The sequence below is a fragment of the Macrobrachium nipponense genome, chromosome 41 (assembly GCF_015104395.2).
Source record: "Macrobrachium nipponense isolate FS-2020 chromosome 41, ASM1510439v2, whole genome shotgun sequence".
NCBI classification, from domain to species: Eukaryota; Metazoa; Arthropoda; class Malacostraca; order Decapoda; family Palaemonidae; genus Macrobrachium; species Macrobrachium nipponense.
Genome location: NC_061102.1, coordinates 9,049,291 through 9,075,142, shown reverse-complemented (window position 1 = coordinate 9,075,142; position 25,852 = coordinate 9,049,291). Strand labels below are relative to the sequence as shown.

Sequence of the window (25,852 nt, the reverse complement as noted above, 5' to 3'; positions counted from 1 at the left end):
TTACATAAGTTCAATAACAGCAAAAGAGAATGATGAAAATATGGTTTTAACGTTATACTCGTTGCGTGAACGTGTACAGCCATGAACAACCGAACGAGAAAAGACTTTTTTTTTTTTTTTTTCTAAGTACAACCGAACTGGATAACATCTGTTTGGCTTGTATTTCGATCATCGTACTACAGTGCAACATTACCGTATTTGTTATAAATGGCGTTATGTATAGAATAGAACTGAGATATCTTAATGTAATAACTTTATTCGCTATAGATCAGAGATCAATACAGATTAAAGATCAATCGGGAAATATACCGTTAAATTTAAACCTAGTTATAACTGAAGCTGAGAAAACTGTTCAAGCTGCTAATGACTATTATCGTACATCGGCAACAAGGATAAAACTGCAGTAAACGTCTGCCATCACACAAAACTGTAGATAAAATTGGGATAAAATAATTTTTATCAAAACTACTGTGCTTGAAAGAACACATTTTACTGTTGGTTTCACGCCGATATAAGATAAATAACGTAAAGTTCGTATTACGATGATATAAAGGATTACGTATTGCGAACGGAATCACATAATTTTTTACGCAATAAATATGCCGCCACGTAATCTGTGAACGAAAAAAATAGTAGTTCACATTCACAACGAGACATATTCAATAAATATTTCCACTTTGTCTCATATAAGTCAAGTATATAGATATTCGTTTATGCTACTAACTAGAAGCAAGAGCATTCGCTCAGAATTGCGTTATGGTGAAACAGACTCGTATTCATCAGCTGATTTCAAACCACAACATTGGCCGCTCCGCGGAATACAGGCTTAAGTTTGCCGTAGTATTTTAAAATACAATAATATATGAGAATACATACAACTATTCCTTGGATACAGTGAAATAATGTATAACTTTTTAAAGGATTTATGGAAAAGATGCATAATTAATAAAATAATACAATGCATTTTTCGGAACTGGCGGACAAGAACGAACATGAAAAACCATCCCCTGACAACGTGGAGCGTAGTTACAAAGGCTGCCTTAATTTGTATCTTATTTCTGTACAAAAATGAAAATACCTTTACGCAATATATTTTCATACACATTTTAAACATAAAAGCATAAACATTTGAAAAATCGACACATCGATCGCTAAATTTGCACTTTTTTAACTCGATATTTTCGGAAGAGCGGCAGACGGCGGCATACAAGAACGAACTTGAAAAAAACATCGTAGTCGATAACTTGAAGGGGAGTTTCAAAAGCTGCCTTTTTATCATATTTCTGCACAGAAATAAAAATACCCTATTTGTAATACATTTTCATACACATTTTAAACATAAAAGCATAAACATTTATAAAATCGACACATCGATCGCTAATTTGCACTTTTTTTTAAATCGATATTTTCGGAAGAGCGGCAGGCGGCGGCTTACAAGAAAGAACATGAAAAAACATCGTATTTGATAACGTGAAGGGCAGTTTCAAAAGCTGCCTTTGTATCATATTTCTGTACAGAAATAAAAATACCTTTCATGTAATACATTTTCATACACATTTTAAACAAAAGCATGAACAATTATGAATCGACACATCCATAGCTAAATTTGCACTTATGTAACTCGATATTTTCGGCATAGAACAGCGTCAGAGACATATATTTTACCCTAATACCTACGTAATAACTCTCCATAAAATTTGCTAATATAATTTGCATAACCTTTATGGTCTGAACGGCATTTCTACATATGTATTAACTCGTTAGACAACGGCGCTAGCGGCGCTGTTAACTGAAATTTGTGCCGTAAAGATACCTTTAAAATGCCTTATTTTTTTAATGAATATTTTTGACGACCGCCGTAAAACCGATTCGCCGTTGAGTGATTGCGCCGTTAACCGCGGGCCGCCGATATATATGATATATATATATATATATATATATATATATCTATAATATATATATATATAGTATATATAATATATAGCATATATATATATAGATATATATAATATAATACATATATACACACTGTAACTTAATAAATTTTACAGTATGTATGTTAATGAAGTGATATTCATTAACCTTCATGTAATCAATCCCACTTCCAACAAAAACAAAAAAATTAATCTTATGTAATCTGCACAAGTATGGATTAGGGTAGCCTAAGACTATTGAAGGGTTTACTTTGAACTAACATGTACTTTTCAATCCTTTACAGAGCAGACTTTTTAAATACAATTTCATTCTACCTGAAGTATTGAAAAGATCTTTTTTACCAAAGATATAGTGAACAGACCAGGCAATGGGGAGAGGCTATATTACGTTAGGTTTTAAGATGTCATGAAAAGCATTTTTGATATTGAATTTCAAGTTGATTTACGTGTGAATGAATTTATGATCCTTGCTTTTGAATTTATTACATCCAAGTAAAAGCACAGGGTATTCTGAACAGTAGAAAATCATGAAAACACAGAAGTAACAGGAAATACAGTACTAAACTTACCATCTGGAACAGGAAGAGCTTCAGCGGTCTGGTGTAATCTCTCAAGTAACTCCTTATGAGAAAGACACTGAACGCTTCCCGTTGTACTCGACGGCAAACACGTGCCACCAGACGTTGAGGTATTTAACGAACAAATGTTGTTATTAGAGACGGGAGTGCCTTGCATTGTTCCAGAAGTATTCACAGTTCCTGGAGTGCTTGGGGCGCTTGGTGTATTGAAGCAACCTGTTGTTCCTGGCGTAAGGGGCGTGTTGAACTGATGCTGAGATGTTCCTGAGGCAGGACTCTGAGGTCCACTGTACCTTGAAAATGGAGAAGCTTCTCTTGGGGAGCCCCTTGGTGTTCCTTGGGGTGTTTGCCCAGTAGGTAATGCTTCTAGTGATGACACGTCACAGGGAATTCGGGGTAAAAGGCTAAAACTTAGTTTTTCTCGCTGTGCAACATGCTCAGGTCTAAGATACTGTCCCGGAACTAAACCTAAACCAGTAGCCAAGAGGTTCTGGTCAATGCCTTCTGTACTGTTCGAGGAACCACCTTCTTTTAAACCATTAACCATATAAGGATTTAAACCAGCATTAATTAAAGATGAATACACTTCATTAGCTGTTGTGTTTCCATTGGCTTGCTTATTTTCACTAACACCATTTTGAGTATCTATTATTTTCACTTCATCTTTTGTTTTCACTTCTTCTTTACTCTTTTCAGTTCGCTTAGGGATATCAGGCACTTCAAAATCATCGTCTTCTTCCTCCTCCTTAACTTGCCCATTAACAGGCTTCACATCCGCACCATTCTTGCATTCATTATCACTAGAAGTCTCCTCTTTCTTTTCAACTTTCACTTCAGCTTCAGTCTTTACATCAACTTTCTCTTCCTTAACTTCTGGTTCCTCTTTCACCTCCTCTTTCCCCTTCTTTTCCTCTTCCTCCTTCCTTTTTTCTTTCTCTAACTGTGCTATCTTTAATTTTTCTTTCACCTCATCAAGAGTAAGTCCAGCTTTGGACTCAGATGGAGGTACAGTTACTGGAAAGTGTTCACGACCTGTGTAGTCACAAGAAGAAAGCCCTTCCAAAAATGGTCCTCCAGCATGAGGAAGTACCCACATTGTGCGCTACAACAGAAGCAACAAAATACTCATTGATTTAAAATGTTTTACTTCAGTTTCTTATCAGTTTATAATCTCATACAGATGTAAATGTTTCAACTTAATCACATAAAAATCTGATTTCAATAAAAATCATCTCCAGATTTGGTAAGACTTAAACAGAGTAATTTTTGGCAGTACTCAAATGTATCTATACAAAATATTAACAAGATCTACCAAAAGAAAAATATTTACAAACAAAAAGGAATTACCTTTGTTCACAAGACCTGAACATAAAATCAAAGTAAATTATCTAAAACCCATCATTTTAAATATCCTTATATGAGCAAGCAAATTAAGATATCTTGAAAGTCAAACAGAAGAGAAGCGATGTAGTACAAGCACTTAAGTGGACAATCTATTCAAAAACAATAAATAAATAAATACTTGCCTGGTATCTATCCTGGCCACAGTTGAAGCCACGAACCTGTTGAGCGGTTTCAAATAGGTCTTGCCTTACTTGGTTCATTTGCCTTTGAAGAATGTCTAGCGTTTTAGAGGCTTCGTCTGCATTTAGATGTTTGTCATCCTCCTTATCGCAAAAAATTGGGAACACAGGATATTAGTTGGGGTATATAAAACTCAATTAACTATCATGCAAACAGCAAAAGCACTCATGACTGAAATCTATAAAACTTATTAAGGTTGACAGAAGGGTAAAACATATCCCAATAACACTATTCAACATAGTTAAAAGTAACAAGCAAGAAAGATAAAAACACCACTCGAAATGTTAAAGAATTTTCACAATGAAAACACATACAGCAAGAGTCAGGAATATTTGGCATATATATTACGTATCTCAAATTTCCAACTTCTAGAAGTATTTATGGTAAAACTTTGCTCTGAATAAGCGAATAAGCCATAAAATAAACAGTACAGTATTGTGATTATGTGGGAGGGTGTAGATGAGTTCAATAAAAGCCTTACGACCATTACCTCATACTAAGTTCAATAAAGGTCTTAACTCATTAGTACTTTGCACCAAGACCAATTCCTAATGATTTTTTACTCAGATGAGAACAATGATAAGGGAGCTGGAGATGAATGGAAATCAATGGAAGAAAAAGCACAAGAAAGACAAGTGGAGGAATTTCACAGAAGCTTTTTGTATCAAAAAGCGCTGAAGATGATGATGATAATGGTAATAATTATGATGATGACAAGGTATTTACTATATGATAGTACTGTAATATAAAACATAAACAGCTTTAATTCAAGAATGAGCCATCACCAAGACTGATTATCTATATAGGAAACAAAAGTGAAATAACATCAAATCAAAATAAATTATTGCTTGATTAATTTCAGTTAAATGGCTGATTTTTCAGTTACTATTCTCTTACTGTCTTTGATACTTCAGATGCTAAGTGTCCACAGAATTCACTTCAGATGCTAAGTGTCCGTAGAATTCACTTCAGATGCTAAGTGTCCATAGAATTCAGTAATGTGAATTAAGGCTCGTTATAACAGATGGGTTTGAATGAAACTACAGCTAATTACGTACCATTAATGGGCTCGTACGAAGCCACTATATTTTACAAAACCAGATTCAATTATTTTTATTTCTAACATAACCTATCACAGTAATTCCTCGATCATCCGCGCTACAGTACGCCAATAACTGCACCTTTAAGACTACAAACTTATACCTGAACTTTACTGCACTACATGGCAAGAATGTAAACAATATCTCTGCCCCACCAGGTAAGCTAGCTGGCAGAGCAGAGCCTTGCAAGCAAGCATACTGGCTGGGATATTTTGCTTGGAAGCAGGCTAGTATCTTTGGGCAGCCTGGAGATAGCAAAGCCTCGGCTAGCCTAGTCATTATACTTATGACAGCACTTTGGATGTACTAATCAATCACCCTTCCATGGAACTGCTAATGCAAATACTTAGAAGGTAACCAATAGCACCAATATTATTCTAAGTATTTGCTAATGCAAATACTTAGAAGAAGGCAACCAATAGCACCACTATTACCTCTAGCATGAAAAAAAAATCTGCATTGTCCTTATGTTTTTCTATACTGTTGGTTCCCTTATTCAGATTTTATGTTGTGCTAAGAAAAAATCTGACTCATGAATGGGGTCTTATACACATATCCTTTGGTATTATCAACTTACCAAATGTTTATAATCGCTATTTTGCTTAAAATACCTGAAAAGTCCCATCTACACAGAATTTCTGGAAATTACCTGTGAGTGACTACTAATGACAGATTTACAAGAAGAGCGCCTTCATAACAAATCAACAGACCATAATGATCACTACTCATTCTAAACTCCTTTTCCAAATGGTACATTGGACTTAATCTTACCTTCATAGTCTATAACAGGCAAAAAAGAAAAATATAATAAAAAAAAAAAGTTCAGCAGTAAAATCACCACCTCACACCACAAGCACTATTCACCAATTACAGCGTGCCCTTACCTCGTCTGGGACCTCTTCCATCACATCACTGTCATTTCCACTTTCGTTGTCTTCGTCTTCTTCCTCATCCTCATCCTCTTTCAACTTATCATCCTCCTTATCTTTCTTTTCAGTCTTATCTTGCTCCCCGTGACAAGAGGACACACCAGACACACTTGACATGTTGGAATCCTCACCGCCTATCATTGATGAGCGTTCCATCATAGACCTCACTGCTGCATTGTATATTCTTTTCCTCGCCACACTCATACGAAGCCTGCAATAAAACAGAGTTACATGTCAGGTTAAAAAGGGATATATAATGGTAATAACAATGATGATGATGCTGAAGTTTATGCTTATAAATATAAGTTACCAAGGTGTTAAGTTCCACTGTCCTCATAAATGTAACTTCAATCGATTGAGTACACATGGAATAACTCAAAATAAGGAATATAAAATTGAATGCAGAATTTCATTAATTACAAATAAGTAATTTTGTCGAAAAATTATTTTTTCCTATATACAACCTAGGTTGTCTAACAAAAGGATATCCGCGGGAACGCGCCGCCGCTACCGCATACAAAGAGTTCAAACTTGAATCGCTGTACCTGGGTCTGGGGTAACTGCGCGGGGTGAGCCCGGGCCAGCTTGGGTAGGTCATTGTGATACCATTCTTTGAGCCGTTAGAATACTTAGTCTAAACAGACACTCTTCAAAATGGGGGCCATAACTCAATGAGGGGTGGATGAGGAGGGCCATTAATCTGTTAGACAACCTAGGTTTGTATATAGGAAAAAATAATTTTTCGACAAAATTACTTTTGTTTCCGACTAAGTACAAACCGTCGGTTGTCTAACAAAAGGAGACTCGAACTGAGGATGGGTAAGGTGAGTGACCTGAATGTACCCTTTGAAGAGCCGCCAATAACTTCACATGACCTGATGTTAACCCAGACCCCCACCCTACTCCTCATGACACTTTACACGGTAAGGATTCAATAGGGAGAAACCAAGGGGCTCCGGCTGTTGTCCTAACCTATGGTACTAATACTACTCAGAGGCTGTTCCTGAAGGATTCTTAGCCATCATTCTACTCTCCAGGTAAGTCAGTAGTGGCCAAGTCGTGTCATGGACGTACAGTCATACGTAGGATAGGTTACCAGGAAAACTCACTCATACCCCTTCAACATTACGGCCAGGACTTAGGGAATTGCTGGGAGTGTGAGTGTGTGTATTTCCAAATTGAGGTACGCAGTGCGGGTGACCAACGCCTAGAGGATCTCTTGGGCTGCGACAATGGGGCCCAGAGAGAACACTTCTAGAGATTTGAACGTAACTTCTCGTAGGTAGAGTGAGGTAAGGTGGTTTGACTCTTCCAGGTGCCTGCTCTCAATACCTGACCACTGAGAGGTTCTTCCTGAAGAGCATAGAGGAGCCTATGCCCCTAACTTCGTGAGCCCTCACCTTTGGTATTGGTACTTCCTTGTTTTCGTAGGCCCTTCTTATAACCTGTCTGATCCAGAAGGAGATGGTATTCTTAGCCACCTCTTTCGGATGCTTGCCCATGGCCACGAACAGCCGTTTGATAGCCGGTCTGAAAACTGTCTCGTCCTCTTGAGGTAGGCTTTCATGGCTCTGACCGGGCATAGAATCAGTTCCTCTTTGTCAAAGCCGGTAAAATCCCCCAAGGAAGGAATGGTAAAAGAGAAAACATCTCCTCTGGCTTGTATGGGTCCTTGAGTCTTGGCTACAAAGCCAGGGACAAACGAGAACCCCATCTCCCTCCAACGCCTGGTGTGTGACACTTCGTAGGACAGCGCGTGTAGTTCGCTGACCCTCTTCGAAGATGCCAGGGCTAAGAGGAAAAGGGTCTTCAAGGTGAGGTTCTTCAAGGAAGCTGAATGTAAGGGCTCATAGGGAGGACCTCTCAAGGATTCCAGGACTAAGGCTACATCCCAGTGGGGAGTCCGTAGCTCTCTCGGGGGACAGGTCTTCCTAAAGTGCTTGAAGAGCAACAAAATTTCTGGAGATGCAGCGAGGTCCATGCCTTTCACGCGAATACTTGATTTAAAGCCGCTCTATAACCCTCCACTGCCGATATGGATAGTCGTTTATCCTTCCTGAGGTGGTGGAAAAAAACTCGCTAGTTGAGGGATGGTGGCCTCGTCTGGGGCAATGCCTTTATCTTGACACCAATCTTGAAACCGTCGCTACTTTTTCCCTGGTACAATCTGCCTGAGGAAGGTTTCACAGGATTGGCCATGGCCTCAGCTAACTGCCTGGAAAAACCTCTATCGCGGAGGATTTTGATGACAGTCTGAACCCGTGTAAGCGGAGGGCCGACGGATTTGGGTGTAGGAACATCCGTTGTTGGTTGGGCGAGAAGATCTATTCTGTCTGGTAGGCTTACCGGGTCCTCTAACTGAAGACTCCAGCACTTCTGGGAACCAGGGGGCTTCCGGCCACCAAGGAGCTACTAAGGTTACTCGCAGGTTCTGCGAGTAGCGAATCTTCTGAAGGATCTTCTGGAGGAGGGGGAAAGGCGGAAAGGCGTAAGCGTCCAGGTTCTTCCCAATCTTGCAGGAGGGCATCCTCCCCCGCTGCCTGCGGGTCCTGGGAGTGGGGAGAAGAACACTGGCAGTTTTCTGTTCCATGCGGTGGCAAAGAGGTCTATCGACGGAGAGCCCCACCTCTTTATCAGGCCATCTGCTACTTCTTGATGGAGACCACACTCGTGTGATTATCTGTCCCCTCCTGCTCAGATGGGTCCGCCCAAACATTTTTCTTGCCTGGAATATATCTTGCCTTGAGGGTGATGTCCATTTCCTCCACTTTCTTGATAACTCCTGGATTTGTACTGCCTAGGCGACAGAGATCCAGTGAGACTGTGCCCCCACCCCCCTTTTTGGTTTAGATATGCCACCACCGTGGAGTTGTCTGACATTAGGCCCACCGTTTTCCCTTGGAGTTGAGACAGGAAGTGCTGAAGGGAGAGGAAGACTGCCTTCAATTCCAAGACATTGATGTGAGCTGCTTTCTCTTCTTCCGACCACAGGGCCGCTCAACTTCTTCCTCCGGTCAGGTGCGCCGCCTCCCCCCCACCCGTTCATTATTTTGGATGGCATCCGTGAAGAGAAGAATCTCTGGGGTTCTCGGACTGAGAGAGATGCCCCCTTGGAGGTGGGAAGGCACCATCCACCACTCCAGGGACTTCCTTACTTCTTTTGGGAGAGAAGAATTTTGCTGTTGGGGTCCCCTTCCTGAGGAGACCATTGTTTCTTGAACAGCCACTGAAGCGGCCTCATACGCCTTCTGCTGTGAGGCACTAGTCTCTCTATTGAGGCCATGTGTCCTAAGATGGACTGGCAGAGTTTTGCCGTGGGAGGGCTGGGCCCCAAAGCTCTCCGCACTTGAGATACTAGGCCGGAGACCCTGTTCTCCGAGGGGAAGGCCTTCATGAGGGATGAATCTAGTGTCATTCCGAGGTACACCATCCTTTGCCTGGAGTGAATCCGACTTGTCGACATTCACCACCACTCCCAGTTCCTGAACGAATGAACAAAACTAGCTGAAGGTGCTCCGCACACTGCGCAGCCGTCTCGGCTAAGATGAGCCAATCGTCCAGGTAGCGAGGAGACGGATGCCTCTTGCGTGTGCCCAAACTGACACTATCTTGAAGACCCTGGTGAACACCTGTGGGGCTGTGGCGAGGCCGAAGCACAGGCAGGTGAACTGCAGAGTCTTTCCCTTGCTGACAATCCTGAGGAATTTTCTGGAGGAGGGGGTGAACAGGGACTTGGAAGTAGGCATCTTGAAGATCTATTGAGGCCATGAAGTCTCCCTCCCTGACACAAGCTCGAACGGAGTCTGCCGTTTCCATCCGAAACTTTGTCAAGAAAGGAAAGGAATTGTTGAGGGGTGAAAGGTCTATGACCGGCCTCCAACCCCCTGTTGCCTTTTCTACCAGGAAGAGTCTGGAGTAGAACCCTGGACCTGGATCCTGAACCTCTTCCAACGCCCCTTTCTGAAGTAGCTTGGATATTTCCTCCTCCAGGGCCGTCCGCGGTCCGAGTCCGGTCGATAGGTAGGGACTTGGATGGGGGTAGGGGATAGAGTGGTGTAGACTGGAAGGGAAGACGGTAGCCTGACTTGATAACCTGCAGGGTCCAATCTTCCGCTCCTGCTTGCTGCCACACTTGCCAATTGGCAGCCAAGCAACCCCCTACCTTCCGCTGACGTGCAGGATCTGGCCTAGAATTTCTTGCGGGGACCTCCCTCTCTTCTGTTGCCCTTCTGCTTCCGCTCCTTTGATGGAAAGGGACGAGTCTTCTCCTATGGAACTTGTCCTTCGACACAGAGTAAGGTTTCTTCTCCTCTCGCCTACGCACGGGAAAAGCCGGTCTCTGCGCTTCTCTTACCTGTTGGCTAATCTGTGGTGCTGGCCGTGGTCTATGGCCCGGGGTTGCGGAATTGGAGAGAGCCCTAGATTGGAGAGATCGCTCCTTCTTCTCCGCTGCCTTGCGAACTTCTTTCTGGAACAGCGGGTTTTTCCCGTAAGTCCGGGAGGAGGTCTCTCACCACTGGCGATTTGGCCTCCTTGAAGGCATTCTCTCTCCTATTCACCTCCATATTAGCCCACAGGACCGCTAAGTTGTCTGCTTGGTGCGAGAGTGTCTTGATCCCACACTGCATGAACGAAGACAAGTTCTGCTGCTGCTGAGGCTGGAGCTCGGTAAGAACTGCGAAGTGCTGCCAGTAGACGTTCCATCCACGAATTCGTAGCGAGGGCCAGAGCTAGAGCGCGAATGAGTCCTTCGGTTTTCTGAGGGAGAGAGCAAGAGGTGCTTTTTCTGAAGGGCGTCCAGACTGACATCTAAGAGATCTGCAAGGTCCCTGGAATATGTAGACTCCCTTAGTTTGTCACCTGTTGGCCTATAATACCTGCTGGCCCCCTGAGCAGGGATAGGAAGCCACCTCTGTTTCTCAGATACCCTAGTTGGTGAAGTCGTGGCTTCTCGGGACGCTCTAGCCATGGCTAGCCTAACCTGGTTGCTCCAGGGGAGGCTGACCGAGGGGGGCTGTGAATTCTTCAGGTTGAGCACCTTATGCACCTCTGACTGAAACTCCTGGTTCAGTTCCTCAGTTTCTGTTAGGCCATTGGCGCTTCTAATCAACGACAGAATCTGGTTGAATGATAAGGGCTCGGGCTCCGCAGGTGAGCTAGTCTGACTGCCGTCCGAATCTGGGGTCAGAATCAGGCTCCCCTCGGAGCATGAATCGGGCTCGGAATCAGAGTCAGAACTGTCACCCAAATCTGGAAACAGTTCCTCTGACTTCTTTTCCAAAAGGAACTTCTTCCTGGCTTCTTCCATCCTACGGGCAGACTCCTCTAGACTGGTGTTCTTCTTCTCCATTTGCTGGGAAACCTCCTTTTTGGAGCTTAAGTAGTCCTCCACCGCCTGTTTGACCAGGTTCGCAATGTCACCAGTGCGGGTGGACGGTCAGGACCTGGGCCCCCACTGTACCTAGGCTAACTGATGGAGGTGGTGCGGAGGTACTAGGCTCATGCCTAGGCCTAGCTTTTTCGGGCATCAACGCTGGCACTGGTCTCTCAGCGCGACCTAGGCCTTGCGGCATCGAAAGGTCTCCATTGATGCTCCTCCTCCGAGCGTTGTGGCTGGCTGGCTTCTTGCGTCGGGTTGCCGCAACTTCTGGAGGGGAGGGGAGGGGGCCTCCGGCTCCTGCGAGTTGGGTCCCGTTCCGGGCTCCTTAGCACTGTCCTCAGGATGGGAGGGTGAGGCATCAGGTCCGTCACCGGATCCCTCTTGGGGCTGGACTGATTGTGCCCGAGAGGAACAGGGGGTTACCTTGGCAACCCGGCTGTGTCTCGGTACTGCTATGGTCATACCTAGATAGTTCGGCCGTTAGGCTAGGCGGGAACAAGCTCTCGGTTGAAGACCCCTTCTTGTTACGCTTCGAGGCAGGAACATGGATCCCAGCCCCTAAGGTAGCTTCTTTCCTCTTACCTGCTTTCCTAGCCCCCGACGACGAAGGTTTCTTTAGCCTAAGTTTCTTGGGAAGGACACTAGGCTCACTAACTAGGTCCCCCGTTAATAAGGAGGAAGGAATTACTAGGCCTAGTGTTCTCCAATTGGGCACTATCCCCCTCACACACGGCCTTAGGCCCCACAGTAGTCGGCCTAGGCCTAGGCTTATCGGCATCAACATTAGCGTCACTGAAAACACTCTCATGCGCCTCATAATAGAGCCTCCACTGATCAATTATTCCACTGCGCACAGGTTGAACACGATGCATCAGGGAACATTCAACAAAACCCCTACAAGCATACACCAAAGATGAGGATCCGAGGTTGGCGAAGGCAAAGATGTACCGCAACGCATGCCATCGGAAACACCACACAAATCCTCCCCGAAAAACCCACCATAGATCCGCCTTCCATACTTACAGGGAAGTTAGGATGCTAGGTAATACTAAAGGATAAATAAAAGGATAGGAATAGGGCACTGGGGAAGCACTCAAGCACAGGATGTCAAAAGATATATCACGATAAAGAAAGACTACAGTCGGCGGTCATAGCGTTGTTTATCTCAAGTCGGGTCAAGGCGGAAGGAGTAGGTGTTGACACGACGGCTACCGCGAAAAGAATGGTATCACAATGACCTACCCAAGCTGGCCCGGCTCACCCCGCGCAGTTACCCCAGACCCAGGTACAGCGATTCAAGTTTGAACTCTTTGTATGCGGTAGCGGCGGCGCGTTCCCGCGGATATCCTTTTGTTAGACAACCGACGGTTTGTACTTAGTCGGAACAAATTAAGTGTGCAGACTTCACTCACTTTCTTATTCTGGCATCAAGTTTCCACTTTTCAGTTTTTAAACTATTATGTCGATCCAGAGACTCTTCTATTTGTCTCACAACAGCCTTATTTTGCAACAGTTCATTACAAACGTATGCAACGATTTCACTCTTCTGCGTTGGATTCAGCGCCAGGAATGGCAGTTGTGCAAGCCACTGGGCCATTTTGTGTGCATCCATCTCCGCTAACTTCGTGTCCCATTCTTGAGCTTTCTTTGGATTTTCTCTCCTTTCTTTTTCAGTTCCCATTAACCCATGTATGATTCGTACCTAGGATAAAGAGACCAAGTTGTCAAATTTAAATTGTAGACATCATATACAAAATATAAAATACAATCATATTACATATAGTAACATAGCAATAGCAACATCTGTCTTAGTCATAACACACAAATCTCATTGGTAGAATTCTGTCGCACTGTAGTACTAAGAGAATTAGTTTATTTACATAAATTTGAGGTCCAAATTGTAGAACAAAACATACAACTTCTACTACACAAAACAAAAAGTCAGATTCAGCTTACATCAACAATAAACCAACAATGCATTTAAGTTTTCCCAAAAGGTTTGGGGATGGTAACACTCACCTCGCCAGTAGCATTGGCGTTAAGGTATACCCGTAATATTTCAGAAATATTATTATGAGTGATATCTGCCCGATTCAAAGTCTGTGCCAGTATTGTCGTATGTCTTTGGGCTGACGGAATTCCAGGGTCCTCAATAGCACACACCAAGAGGTGCGAAAGGACACTCAGGAGTTCTTCTTCACTCTCTGTGTCATTCAGTAGAGCTAATTGCAAACTTTGTATAGATGGTAAGGATTCCATATCTGTGGATAAGGAAAAAATAAAACCAAAGTAAGGAAAATTGCAAAACCTTGCTATTTACAATCTGGAATGTCATCTAAAGTCTTATTTACAATGAAACAAAAGCTGCTATTTACAATCTGGAATGTCATCTAAAGTCTTATTTACAATGAAACAAAAGCTGCTAGAATGTAGAGTTATAATATGCATCATAAGAACTATGCTAACTTCTCTCGTCAAATTTTTTTTTATGTACATAAAAGTTATTATATGCATCATAAAAACTATGTTCACTTTTCTCTTGTCATATTTTTAAATAATAATGTCTTATTACACATATTACAATAATGGTTATCAGAACACACCAAATCCTAAGGTTTCTCCAAAGTTATGTAAGAATTCGAACACCATCAGGATATTCCCAAAGGCCTCCGGCGGAAGTCTCAGGCCTTCCAGACGGGCAACCTCAGGCAAAGGTACATGATCTGTCAACTCCATGTCTTCCTTTACTTCCTTCAGTAACAGGTTAAGTTCTCTGGCTTGCAGACGCTCTTCCCGTTTTCTAGAGTAATGGCATCATAGATGAATATCATCTTCATATTTCAAAAGTCCTTTATTGTAGAATACATCATTAAACAAAACTAAATAAATTTTAGCACACCAATAAATCACTAACAGAAGTCAACAGTTCAGTGGGAAAAGAGGTTTACCTTTCTCGTGTTGCCCGTTTCTCCTCCTTCATTTCTTCTCTTCTCCTCTCCCTGTCCTCGTGGCGCTTTCTCGCTTCAATAGCTCTCACTAGGACCCCGTGATATCTCCGCCTCTCCCGCTCCTAATTCATTAGAAGACAATCAATAACAGATGGACATAGCAATGGACAATTTCAAAGCAAAGTCTAAGATAGGCTCAAAAGGACAGCAAAAAAAAGACAAAGCTCAATGCATTGCATCACAGCAGTTATCAAAAGTGGCTTACACCTACAAAACTTATCCAGAAAAGTGAGCCTTGTTGTTGTCAATATATTTTTAAAAATCTTTAAAAAAAAATAAGGCAAGCAAAAGCTCAGTAACCTTGAAAGAAAATTCAGCTGAAGTGCTAGCACAGCACAATCAACTCAAATTCTTAACTACTTTGAATATGCAGAACTGGAAATGAAAGCAAACGACTCCACAAATCATGCTACAATCTATAAATGATGAACATGACGTTGACGTAAATATTAAAACAAATATAATATCTTTGTACAACATGATGGTTCAAAACCAGAGAAAGAAAAGTACAGTATTATGCACACCAAACCCCAGATATCATACAAAAAAATACTGCACCAGAGAGATTCTACTAAGGTCACTTACAGAATTGGAAGTAGAACTGTAGTACATCAAAAAAACATCCAATGTATAAGGAGGGTTCTATTACAACACACTGGTACATTCTGCAGATTCCAGAAAATGTCAAATCCCCCATAACACAGAAAGAAATAAAAGTTGAGTGCATAATTTGAGAGAAAATGTAAGAGACAAAGAGGATACTCATGGAAAAGCTTGGTAGGACAAAGTCAGTAACTGAGAGTTTAAATAGTCTATTTAAACCAAACTGAAACCCCAACAGTAAAATTGGGTAAATTGAAAAGCGCACCTTAAATTGGCCCTTGTGTCACAATCTAATAAAATAATACCAGTTTAAAATTAATATATGTAATGAAAAATAGTAGCTTCAGATACTACTTCATTGTAAATCCGAAAACTGTACACTTTCTTTCACTCACTGCTGTTCATCATGTAAATAAGCATTTTAAGAGCATTAAAACAAAGCCACATATTGTAGCATAATTTATTTAAGTGGATTATCATCACAACATAATTAAAAGATAATCTTTGTGATAATCAACTGCTAGGCAAATTTAAATACATTTAATCCTTTTTCACCTCAGTAAGAGAAACATTTATATCAATTTAAACTTTTTTTATATTCCCCTGTTGCAAGAACAATAAATCATATCATTAGCAAGAGGCAAACTTACCTGTTTCAACATAAACATTTACACAATAGAGAGAGAGAGAGAGAGAGAGAGGAGAGAGAGAGAGAGAGAGAGAGAGAGAGAGAGAGAGAAGAGAGAGAGAGAGAGAGAGAGAGAGAGAGAGAGACTTACATTACTACACAGGACACAAGGCAAACCACTTTTATATAGTGCACTGGGGTTATTTTCAAGCAAGGGCACATGCTATCATAGACCTACAAACTGCATGCAGAAACACAATGCAATGGCTGGAAGAAAATGACCAAACATTCTTGTTTTCAATTCAGGAAAAACAACTGCAAAATATCAAATGATTTACACTCATATGCCTAAGATCTTGCAACTCACAATTTCCTTATAAAAACTCTACAATCAATGTCATCCTCAACAATTTGTGCAGCCATGCGTCTTAATTTTTTTCCCACCTTCAATGAGACTTGCTAACATTAACACTAAGCATTTTCCTTTTTACCAAACCAAGGGGTTGGACTTCTTTATCCACACAGCTGAACAAAATACCAATTCCTTCATTCAATGTTAAATACACTAAAGGCAATGAACCTACCCCACAATTTTGGGGTGATCAATCCAAACTATGAAGAAATTAAATCACCAATAAAAGAGGTTCCTAAATGTTTGCTAACTTTCTAAACAATTTTTAAAGATATTTATTTTAATTCCTCAAAAAAGTTAACTGCAACACTACATCAGCACCAGGTAATATCAAAATTGCAATAAAAAATTTGCTAAGAAAATGTAAGTACTGAATACTCCTAGTTATGGTTCAGTGCCTAGCAAATAAAATGAGAAAAAACACTTCAATTCCTATAATATTTAAAGCAGGGAACATGAGTCTCAAAACTGTAAAGAATGAACCTAAACGTACAATTAAGAAAAGTATATTTTTCTACTGCCAATACCTAACTCAACTGAAAAAGTTCTATATTAAGGATACAACTGTACAATACATATTCTCAGTAGGGTATATACTTAAATAGTGTGACAAAACATCTTGTGAGGCCTCACAAAATACATATACTTCAAAACATTTGTGATTTTGGGAGATGTATACAGAACTAAATGAATTAATCAACGAACAAAATATGTAAACCCCGAGATCAACAAGAGATACGAGTCACTTCAGAAGACAAGTGTCTAGTTTGAAAAGGCCAAAGGGAACAAATGACAAACAAGAGGTAGAAAACAATGCAATTGGGCACAGAGTAATGCTTTAAAGACATGATGCAAACTGAAAAAGTGTGCCTTAATACCTCATTTTCTTGCAAGCTACGTTTTAAAAATTTATGAAACTTCAACTTACCCCTCTTGATAAGGTAAAGAATATACCTGGAGGGGACCAATATTGGAAAAAAAACTTTTTCAACATGACTAGTCTTTTTTCCATTTCAAGCCCGGTTCTACCTTTCTTCCATATTGTTATGTGAGCCATATAACAATATCTTTACTACAGGTCTGCTCCAAAGGGTTAGCTTTTATCAATGAATTCAAAAGTTTATCTATTCAAATATTTTTTTACAAAATGATCATTGGATTAACCAGAATCATCAAAATTCATGAAAAAAATTCATTACTGTAGCTGATTTGTTCCAAAATTTGAAATCTACTACTAACTAGAGTTTGGACAATTCCATAAAATATGTTGAACTGTTATGGTACTATTGACATGTATTAGAGTATATATCCTCAACATACAGGAACTGGGTTATGTGTACGGCTCATCAAATATTTTGGTGTGAAAAAAGTGCAACCAATTTTAAGACGATATATAATCCTTTGATGTAGAGTACGTATGAGCACTTGTACATAACCCACTAGCCGCAATATTTTAATGTATATCTACATATTGTCAGGTGTTGCTAATAAACCCACCATTTTAGTTTTAGATTTTGTCATACCCTATGTACTATGGCTTTCCTAAGAATATGAACATGAGATTATTTATTAAGGCACATATGTATACTATCTACTGATAAGAAACCCGTATTTCGCTCTCTAACTAAAGTCTGAAGGTGTCACGCAAGCTTTCCAAATAATGTTGTTTGGTAGACTTGTTACCTTGTTGTCTTCTGACTCTCTATATTTTTCTTCCTCTTTTCAATCAAGACCCATTCCTAATAACCATCACAATGTTAAACACAACTACTTTAGTAACTGAAATACCGATTCAAAAATATAAACAGTATTTGCAATTATACATGCTAGCAATCCCTCATCAAAATTATGAACTGTACACTGGTATTTTGAAAACTTAACACTAACAGCACTTATTAAACATATTTAAACATATTTAAATAATATTGCTTTAGCTGACACAAAAATATTCATTGTGAATATAGTTTTCTTCCCATATATTTCCATTTAATCTATAAAATACTTACGTCACTTGCATTCAGGGGATTCTGTTTGGCAAAATTTTCTCAGGCAACCACTGTATTAAATTTCAAAACATTCCTGCTTGTAATGCTGACTTTATAAATACCTTAAAAGTAACTCAGAGCTTCTGTATCTAACTGAAATGTTCAAACATTAACTTGTAGTTTATAAACAAAATTCATGAGTATCTTTCTCAGAAACTTTGTTCTAATTTGTCAAAATCAATCTGAAATGAACACACAAATCACTAGCTTATATCACCATGTAAAGAAACCGAGATATATAGAAAAGAAGTCTCAAAAATACATGCAATTAAGTACTGTACTGAGGCCACTACAACTAAAGCAGACAATGAGCCAATCTATAAATACAGTAATCATAATTAGTAACCAGATTCTTGAATGGAGTATTCAGACCCTAAACTTTCTGCAAAGCTAGTATCAATTTTAGTATATATAGCTAAATCAATTTCTCTGGTAGATCAATATTTGTAATTGTATAAAATCTTCAGAAGTTTTTTTACTGATAACTTCCTTTAAGGTAAACAAAATTTTCCTATTAAGGAACATCTTGGTTGCCACACATGCTTGTAGATTGATCTCAAAAACAGTCTTGGCATATGTAGCATTCTCAAACAGTTATATAGTTCATTGTTATTAATATCAGTGCCTCAATATTGGTTGGTGCCATCTGCATATGAATAAAAATCACCTTCTACCCTTACAGCAAGATAGGGAAAAACTTCACAGCTCACGACCCAAAAATTAAGTTCTCTAAAATACTTGCAAAAATGTTTCTTTACTCTAAGGAGAGAATGAACTATTTTGCCAACCCGCAACTAAAAATATTAAAAGGCCATGGCTGACAATTTTATAAATTTCACTTGATGACTGAATGTACACATATGGCAAAATTTCACAATGTATGGTTTTGACATCATGAAAAGTTTGCATACAATTCTAAAATCCATTAATAACAATAGCAGAAATACTAACGTTATTCCGAAAAGCATGTACATGACAACCTAAATTTTTTGCAAAATAACAGGCCTTCATAAATGCATTTTAGTAACCACTAAACTGTATTAAAAATACCACAGTAGGTTAGCTCCTCCTCGTAAATGAGCTTGAAATTCATTTAGCAAAATCAACGTTAAGAAAGGACTAATGTCATCAGTAAGAAACGGAAGACTAGCAGTCTCAGGACCATTCAAGAATCTGTTTTCAAGATATCAGATTAATAATAATCATAGTATTAGAACATGAGTGACATGGGGCATTTTAAAGAAGCAACAGCAAGCAATAAAATTTGTACTCATGGCAAGGTTTAAGAAATTGAGCATAAAAACTTGGAAAGAGGGAAGGCTATATACAGCATATACAAATAAAAGATTTGTGGTGGGTTGTGCAGGTGCTTTCACCAAGTCACACATGTGTCAGAATAGCCCAAATGAGGCAGTATTTCCAGTGTTTAATCTAAAAGATTCTATGATTTTTCTAGAAGCAATACTCTTTGTATGCAAGAGGGAATTTGTCCCATTATGTTGGGCCATCTCAAAACACCACAGGTGACCTGGTGAAACATTTCATTAGGGAGGGTGGAAGGACATACCAGCTCAAGAGTGTAGAGCATTTCACGCTGTTTGTTGAGCTCCTGTAGATACAACTGCGGAACAACAATAATGTCAGAGTGTCAGTTACGTGGAACAACCAGCAATGATGATGCCTCATCCCATTCTTTTAAGGTCTGTTGATTTCTCCAAAATAACGATTAAGAAAATCACAGATCTGTGAAAGTCTGAAGATCATTAGAGCTGGTGTTGACACATACTATGGGATCAGAGCATGCGAATCAAACCCTTAACATCATGGAGCTCAGAGTGTCGGTGGACAATCACAAATAGTTGAAAAAATCTAAAACAATTATTAAAATGCACATCTTTTACATCTGAGGTCTTTCTAGAATTTTTAAAAGCAATTTTTGCAAGCTATCCTTTCTGAAAATGGCAAAAAATTGAAAGAATACACTATTCAATATATACCATAAAAATTCTACACAGAATAGTACTGTATCTTATATATGTGTACTAGCTGAGACAATGAAAGTATGGTGACTACATCTCAAGACTTACTTCTTAAGTTTTTAAATAATCTAACGATCAACTCTGGGGAGTAAAAATAAATCATAACATGTATTGTTAAATAGACCTAGTATTCATATGTTCATGATTAACTAATTCAAAGATACAATAAACGTACAGTATCCCAAAGGATAAAATGAAAGAGACAACACTTTTTAAATATAACAGTGAATCAAATTCTTACCAACTACTCATGATCAGATCTCACCGAATCTCTCTGATAAAACCCCTTTGAATTATTAAAATAACTGATTCAAAGTTCAGAAAGAACGTTGACATTGCAGAATGGCCACTCTGGTTTAGCGTAGTAAATTAATGTATAAATATAACATCATAATCATGATACAATCATGATATTGTAAAAGGCAAATGACCTTTCTCCAGAAAATAAAAATGACACACTATTGATCTTTACTTGGAATAAGGTTATCAGGACAGTTTATTACACTGATATTATTCTTGAGTTGTGTTACACAATTCTGTATATAACAAAATATTTCCCTCTTTTACTTTAGCATATTGCAAGACTCACAACATCAAACAACATTTTACTGGCATTTGAATGGATAACCACCAAGTTAGGAAGCCCATGGAGAACAAAATAAGACCATTCTTTAATGACAAACTGCATTCTGAGATACAGTATAAAGGTTTCAGATGTGCAAATGTCTGTATTAAGAGTGGCTTTAGAAAACTGTGGCTTAAATCTTACTTTCCTTCGTAAAGCAACGGGGTACTCAAAAGAAAGCCTGCACTACAATCCTACACTTGAGAAGTGAGGGGGAATGTCTTCTGTCTAGTTTCATTGGTTACTCTACAGCACATATCAAATGACAGTTCTAAAAATGACCTGCATCAGCACCATACAGAAAAAAATACCTTGAGAATAAAACACAAGGATGGAATGACCATTCTGATAACTTCAATGTCTGGAATCGAAATTCTCCCTGCCATTACTATTATCCCTTTGATTGAAATTACAATTCTGATTACAAGAGTAACACATACTGAGCAGGCTGGGTAAATTACATCCAAAAGAATTTAAAGTGCAGAAGGTATAATAGGGAATGTGTGTGCCTTAGCCTGACTAAAAAAAATTCTACGACTCAACAAAAATATCAATACGTAAAAGATGAATAACATACTTGGATATGCCCTAACACTCAAGACAAGACCTTATCACTGAGCGGATACTGCAAGCACATAAAACACTCAAATAGTTGAAAATACCAATCAGTACAGTATATCCATCGTGAATGAATTTTGACACTAGATTATCTGCTGAAAAGCAACTAAGATCCAAATCACATAAACACTGATTGCTATAACATATTTCAGAAGCAAAATTACATACGTACACCAACGTGTGAACAGGGAAGAATTAAAATATTACCAAAATACAAATATTAAATAAAAAGAAATGACAACTAGAAAGGTTGATTAAAGAAACAGAAAGATGAAATAAAATTAAGTGCACCATGCACAGCCACTATACACAACACTCCCCCAATACATAATTAGAAACACCCATGTACCAGCCCATTCACTCACTAACAACATACTCTATCTCTCTCTCTCTCTCTCTCTCTCTCTCTCTCTCTCTCTCTCTCTCTCTCTCTCTCTCTCTCTCTCATACAAGGTATGAATGAAGCAATATCCCTTTTTTAAAAATTTCCTACAAGCCACCCCTTGTTACAGCGATTGGTCAGTCAATAAAAAATGACTGCTACAGTGGCAGTCATTCAGGTACTAACTGTACACTTCTGTTCTAGAAATGTGAAAAGTGCCTAGAGGAGAGTTATGTAGCCTTGTGAGAGAGGGATCTTAAATGGCAAATGAGCCCCTTCCTCTAAGGGGACAGCAGCAACTATATATACATGTAAGAGGTTAGTGCATTAATAAGGACTGTCACCTGGATGGTAGTTAACGGTACATCCTGGACACTGGTGCCCTAGGATATGCCAATGGCTTAAATCCAAAATACCCACTGTCCAAGGCAGAGAAGTGCCTAGTGAAGGGCTGCAGTTTCCTTGTTAAAAGGAAATGACCTATGTATAACAAGCTTGGGTCAATTGGCTACTACCCTTTCTTGTATTATGCTAAGAAATGATAACAACATTCTCGCAAATCTACTTGGTGTGACAATTACCAAATAGCAAGAAGCAGGTTTGTACTCCATATATTTTCATTAAAAAAAAAAGGTTTGTACTCTATATTTTCATTAAAAAAAAAGATATTACAAGGACCCATTCCCTCACTCCCTTTGTACTGGTCAAAAAGATTTGTTCCTACAATGGGAGTGAAAATTGGAGCAATACAGTTAAAAAAAAAAGTTGCCCAATAAACTGGGATAAGATCAAATGAATGGGAGAAAACTGAAAGCAGTGCATTTGAAGCCAGAAGTAAATCACCATATTGCAAAATAAGTTCCACTTTCTTGAATGGTGTCTGCGCAGAAAAGTCTGACTTGAAGGCTCAACATTTCCTTCAGGCTGTCTGTAAATCCAAACCTATTTTGGCTAGCTATCAAGTGGGGGAACTTGAAAACTTGGCACTGTAAAGGACTGCAAATTTTTCTAGGTCATTCTCTTATTTTTCTGTTGCTGATCTGAACTGCATAGTAACTTGTGAATATAACCAAACTTACTCTTAGTTACTATAGTATACTACCTAACCTGTCCTAAGGATGGGTGGCCCTAGCTAGGGAGCTTAATTACCTGGCTTCTTTTCTCCACTCCAAATATCCATATGAATATGGGATCTTTTCATGTTTTACCAATATAAAAATGAAAAGAAATTTCACACTATATGATATACATTTATTTACAGATTTACATATTTACTCCAAATGTTACGCTCTGAAAACCTTGGGAGAAAGGTATCGTACTACTATCTCAGGGATATCGTATGGAGAGTGTAACTGTGGTGAAGCTTGATAAAGTGAGAAGGCAGGTTTTAGAATGTGGACATTCAATGTCTCTTCCTTTAAACAAGAGGAGCCATTATACCTGTAGCCATGATATGACACAATAGGAAATGATGAGAATCACAATAGGAAATGATGAGAATCACCAAATGCAGGGTCAGATGCATAATGTTCGTTTTACTGATTTCTGAGCATAGTGGAATCAGTGAGTCACAGTCCAGCCGACTTGCACTAAAGTCTGCAGAAGGAAACATTGTTGGCCACTGCTCAATAACACTGAAAAGCAAATACTGTAATCACAGTGGCACAGCAGTGATGAGTACACCACCAACTTCTCTAAAAAATGGTGCTAAAATATTATGAAACCACTAACAGCTATACATTACACATCAAAGTAAAACAGCATAAATGAGCAGATATTTGAAAGAAAACATGAATAGCACATCACAATAATGGAAAACAGTAGCCATAATCTTGAAAAAACATGGCAGTACAACCAACTTCAAAGTAATCGTACGAAAGAATGACGCTCGCCTCCTAGGCCAACAGAGTCTGAGTTGGGTAAGTGCACTGAAACTTTTCTCCTGGTAAGATCTTTCGAGTTTGAGTGACTAGATCTGTCTGCATGGAGTCAGCTATTTTATGATTAATAAGTTTGAATAAATAAACTCCACTGCTTTATAAGTGTTATAACTGGGTCAAGTTCAAATAATGACAAAATTTTCCTGCATAATTTGTTTCTACAACTTTGTATTCTTTGTTGGTTGAAGAGCTGACATTCACATAAAATGTGTTTAGCTGTTAGTGTTGACCCACATCCTCTGCATACAGGATCGGGTCGTTTTGGGCTTGACTGGTCTCTTGGGCTACCCATTAAACATTCATAGGTAAAAAAAAGTCTGACCAATTCAAAGTCGTGTTTGTTTTTTTAATTACTATAATCCAACGATTGGTTCAATTCATTTTATTGATATTACTGGATTCATAACTCCATAACATCTACTTTTCATTGTAGGTGTTGAGTTTTAGAGGCAATGATTGACAAATGAACTAACAAACACACCAAACTGTTGAACAAAATCTTTGAATTTTGTTGACTTTCTTTTTTCCAGATCTCAGCATTTATCTCTAGCATACATATCCAATTATTAGCTGACCATGCATCCTTCATATGATTTCTCATAATTCTGTCCACTCTCTGCAATCAGATATTCCCAGATTTTATCCTTCACCAAACAGTACTAGAATGACAGTTAATTTTAAGTCTTGCCTTTCCTTTCATGAGGTTCAGTCATCAAAAGTTTTCTAGAAGTTTTGATAAGCTATGACCCAATTATGTAATGATCTTCCCACTCACATAGTTGAATAACTGGAATGTCTCCAAGTTCAAACAAAGGAGCAAATGCTTTTTAATGAAGCAGGCTAATATGAGATCCATTGGTGTCAGAAGCTGGGAAATAAAATGGGAACTCAAAAACTGAAATGTTTTGACAATGATATGAGGAGGGATGAGGAACTGTTAAGTCAGTGTTGGAAGCAACAATATGAAGAGTATTAAGGCCCAGAAAATCAGGGAAAAGGGCACAAAGAAAGACCTTGACCAGATGGGAGCAGGTGGAAAGTGCACAAGACAGAAAAGTGGCAAAATCTCATTACACATCAAAATCCATAATATGAAAATCCGACATAAAAACAACGATGGTAATGAGTTCTCATCATGTGAGGTTTGGGGTAGCCTACCTGGGGTCAGCCTGAAAACATTAGTTATCAGATACCCTAAATTACCAAGAAGTCCATTAAAAGCAACCACGAAAGAAACTCTACAAGGATACAACACCCAGGTTATTGTTCCTTCTAACCACCGCTCATCTCAGAAAGATGATGTACCATGACTAACGTTTGGTGAAAGCAACATTTACAAAAGCTTGGTTGTTAGTAAGCCTCTCCTTTGATCTTTACATAGGAAAATAATAGTATGAAAATTTAAGATAACTCTCTCCTTTGTGGTAGCACAATGCAAGCTAGGGTTACAATTTATGTAGAACCAGTATAACACAAGGTAGAGGAGCCACTTCAGTAAGGAAGGATTTTCCATATATGTAGTGCACCACTGGAATATGACAAATTTGTAACTAATTTGTATTTTTCATAACAAACAACCCTTCGGTCTTAACATTAGGATTTACTAGCGCCAAGCTGGAAACCGGTAGAATTAATATTAAACTTGTGCAATCCAGGGACTATTGGCATCTATACCCGGTCACAGGGCATGTATTACCCAGAATGCCCTTGGCGTCCCGTGAACTACCAGTTATCTTTCTACCGCCTTTAAGATAGGACGTGTTTACTGTCTATCTGTTTAATGCCGGTTTTAGTTTGCCCATTTTTATCCATTTCACTTTCATTTTTCTTGTTAATTCTCTTCTCTGAGTGTACTCAGTGTGGGTGTGAGCTGTAAAAGTGTGTAAGTGGTGAGATGGAGTTTCTAAGCTTGTGATCTATGAGGCTATTACTTTTCAGAGGGCTATGTGCTTCAGATAAATTCAGGCATCCACCTTAACCAATATCTTTCAGTTTTGAGAGGATACACTGTATTTAATCAAAAGATTTAAGATATCATGCTCACAGC

General features: G+C 39.2%; 1 protein-coding gene across 11 annotated transcripts in view; it reads right to left on the bottom strand.

Annotated features, from left to right (window-relative positions):
- Positions 1 to 25,852, bottom strand: part of LOC135212488 (bromodomain adjacent to zinc finger domain protein 2B-like) — a 99,017-nt gene that overhangs the window by 43,515 nt on the left and 29,650 nt on the right. For 9 of the 11 annotated variants that reach the window (XM_064245965.1, XM_064245974.1, XM_064245969.1 and 6 more), the window contains 8 exons: positions 19,769 to 19,822; positions 14,454 to 14,575; positions 14,109 to 14,305; positions 13,525 to 13,766; positions 12,918 to 13,207; positions 6,081 to 6,336; positions 4,039 to 4,179; positions 2,504 to 3,614 (listed from right to left, as the gene is read on the bottom strand). In XM_064245965.1, coding sequence (XP_064102035.1) covers positions 2,504 to 3,614; positions 4,039 to 4,179; positions 6,081 to 6,336; positions 12,918 to 13,207; positions 13,525 to 13,766; positions 14,109 to 14,305; positions 14,454 to 14,575; positions 19,769 to 19,822 — 2,413 coding nt within the window. The remainder of the gene's footprint in view (positions 1 to 2,503; positions 3,615 to 4,038; positions 4,180 to 6,080; positions 6,337 to 12,917; positions 13,208 to 13,524; positions 13,767 to 14,108; positions 14,306 to 14,453; positions 14,576 to 19,768; positions 19,823 to 25,852) is intronic. The other 2 variants (XM_064245971.1, XM_064245975.1) reach the window with 1 other exon arrangement.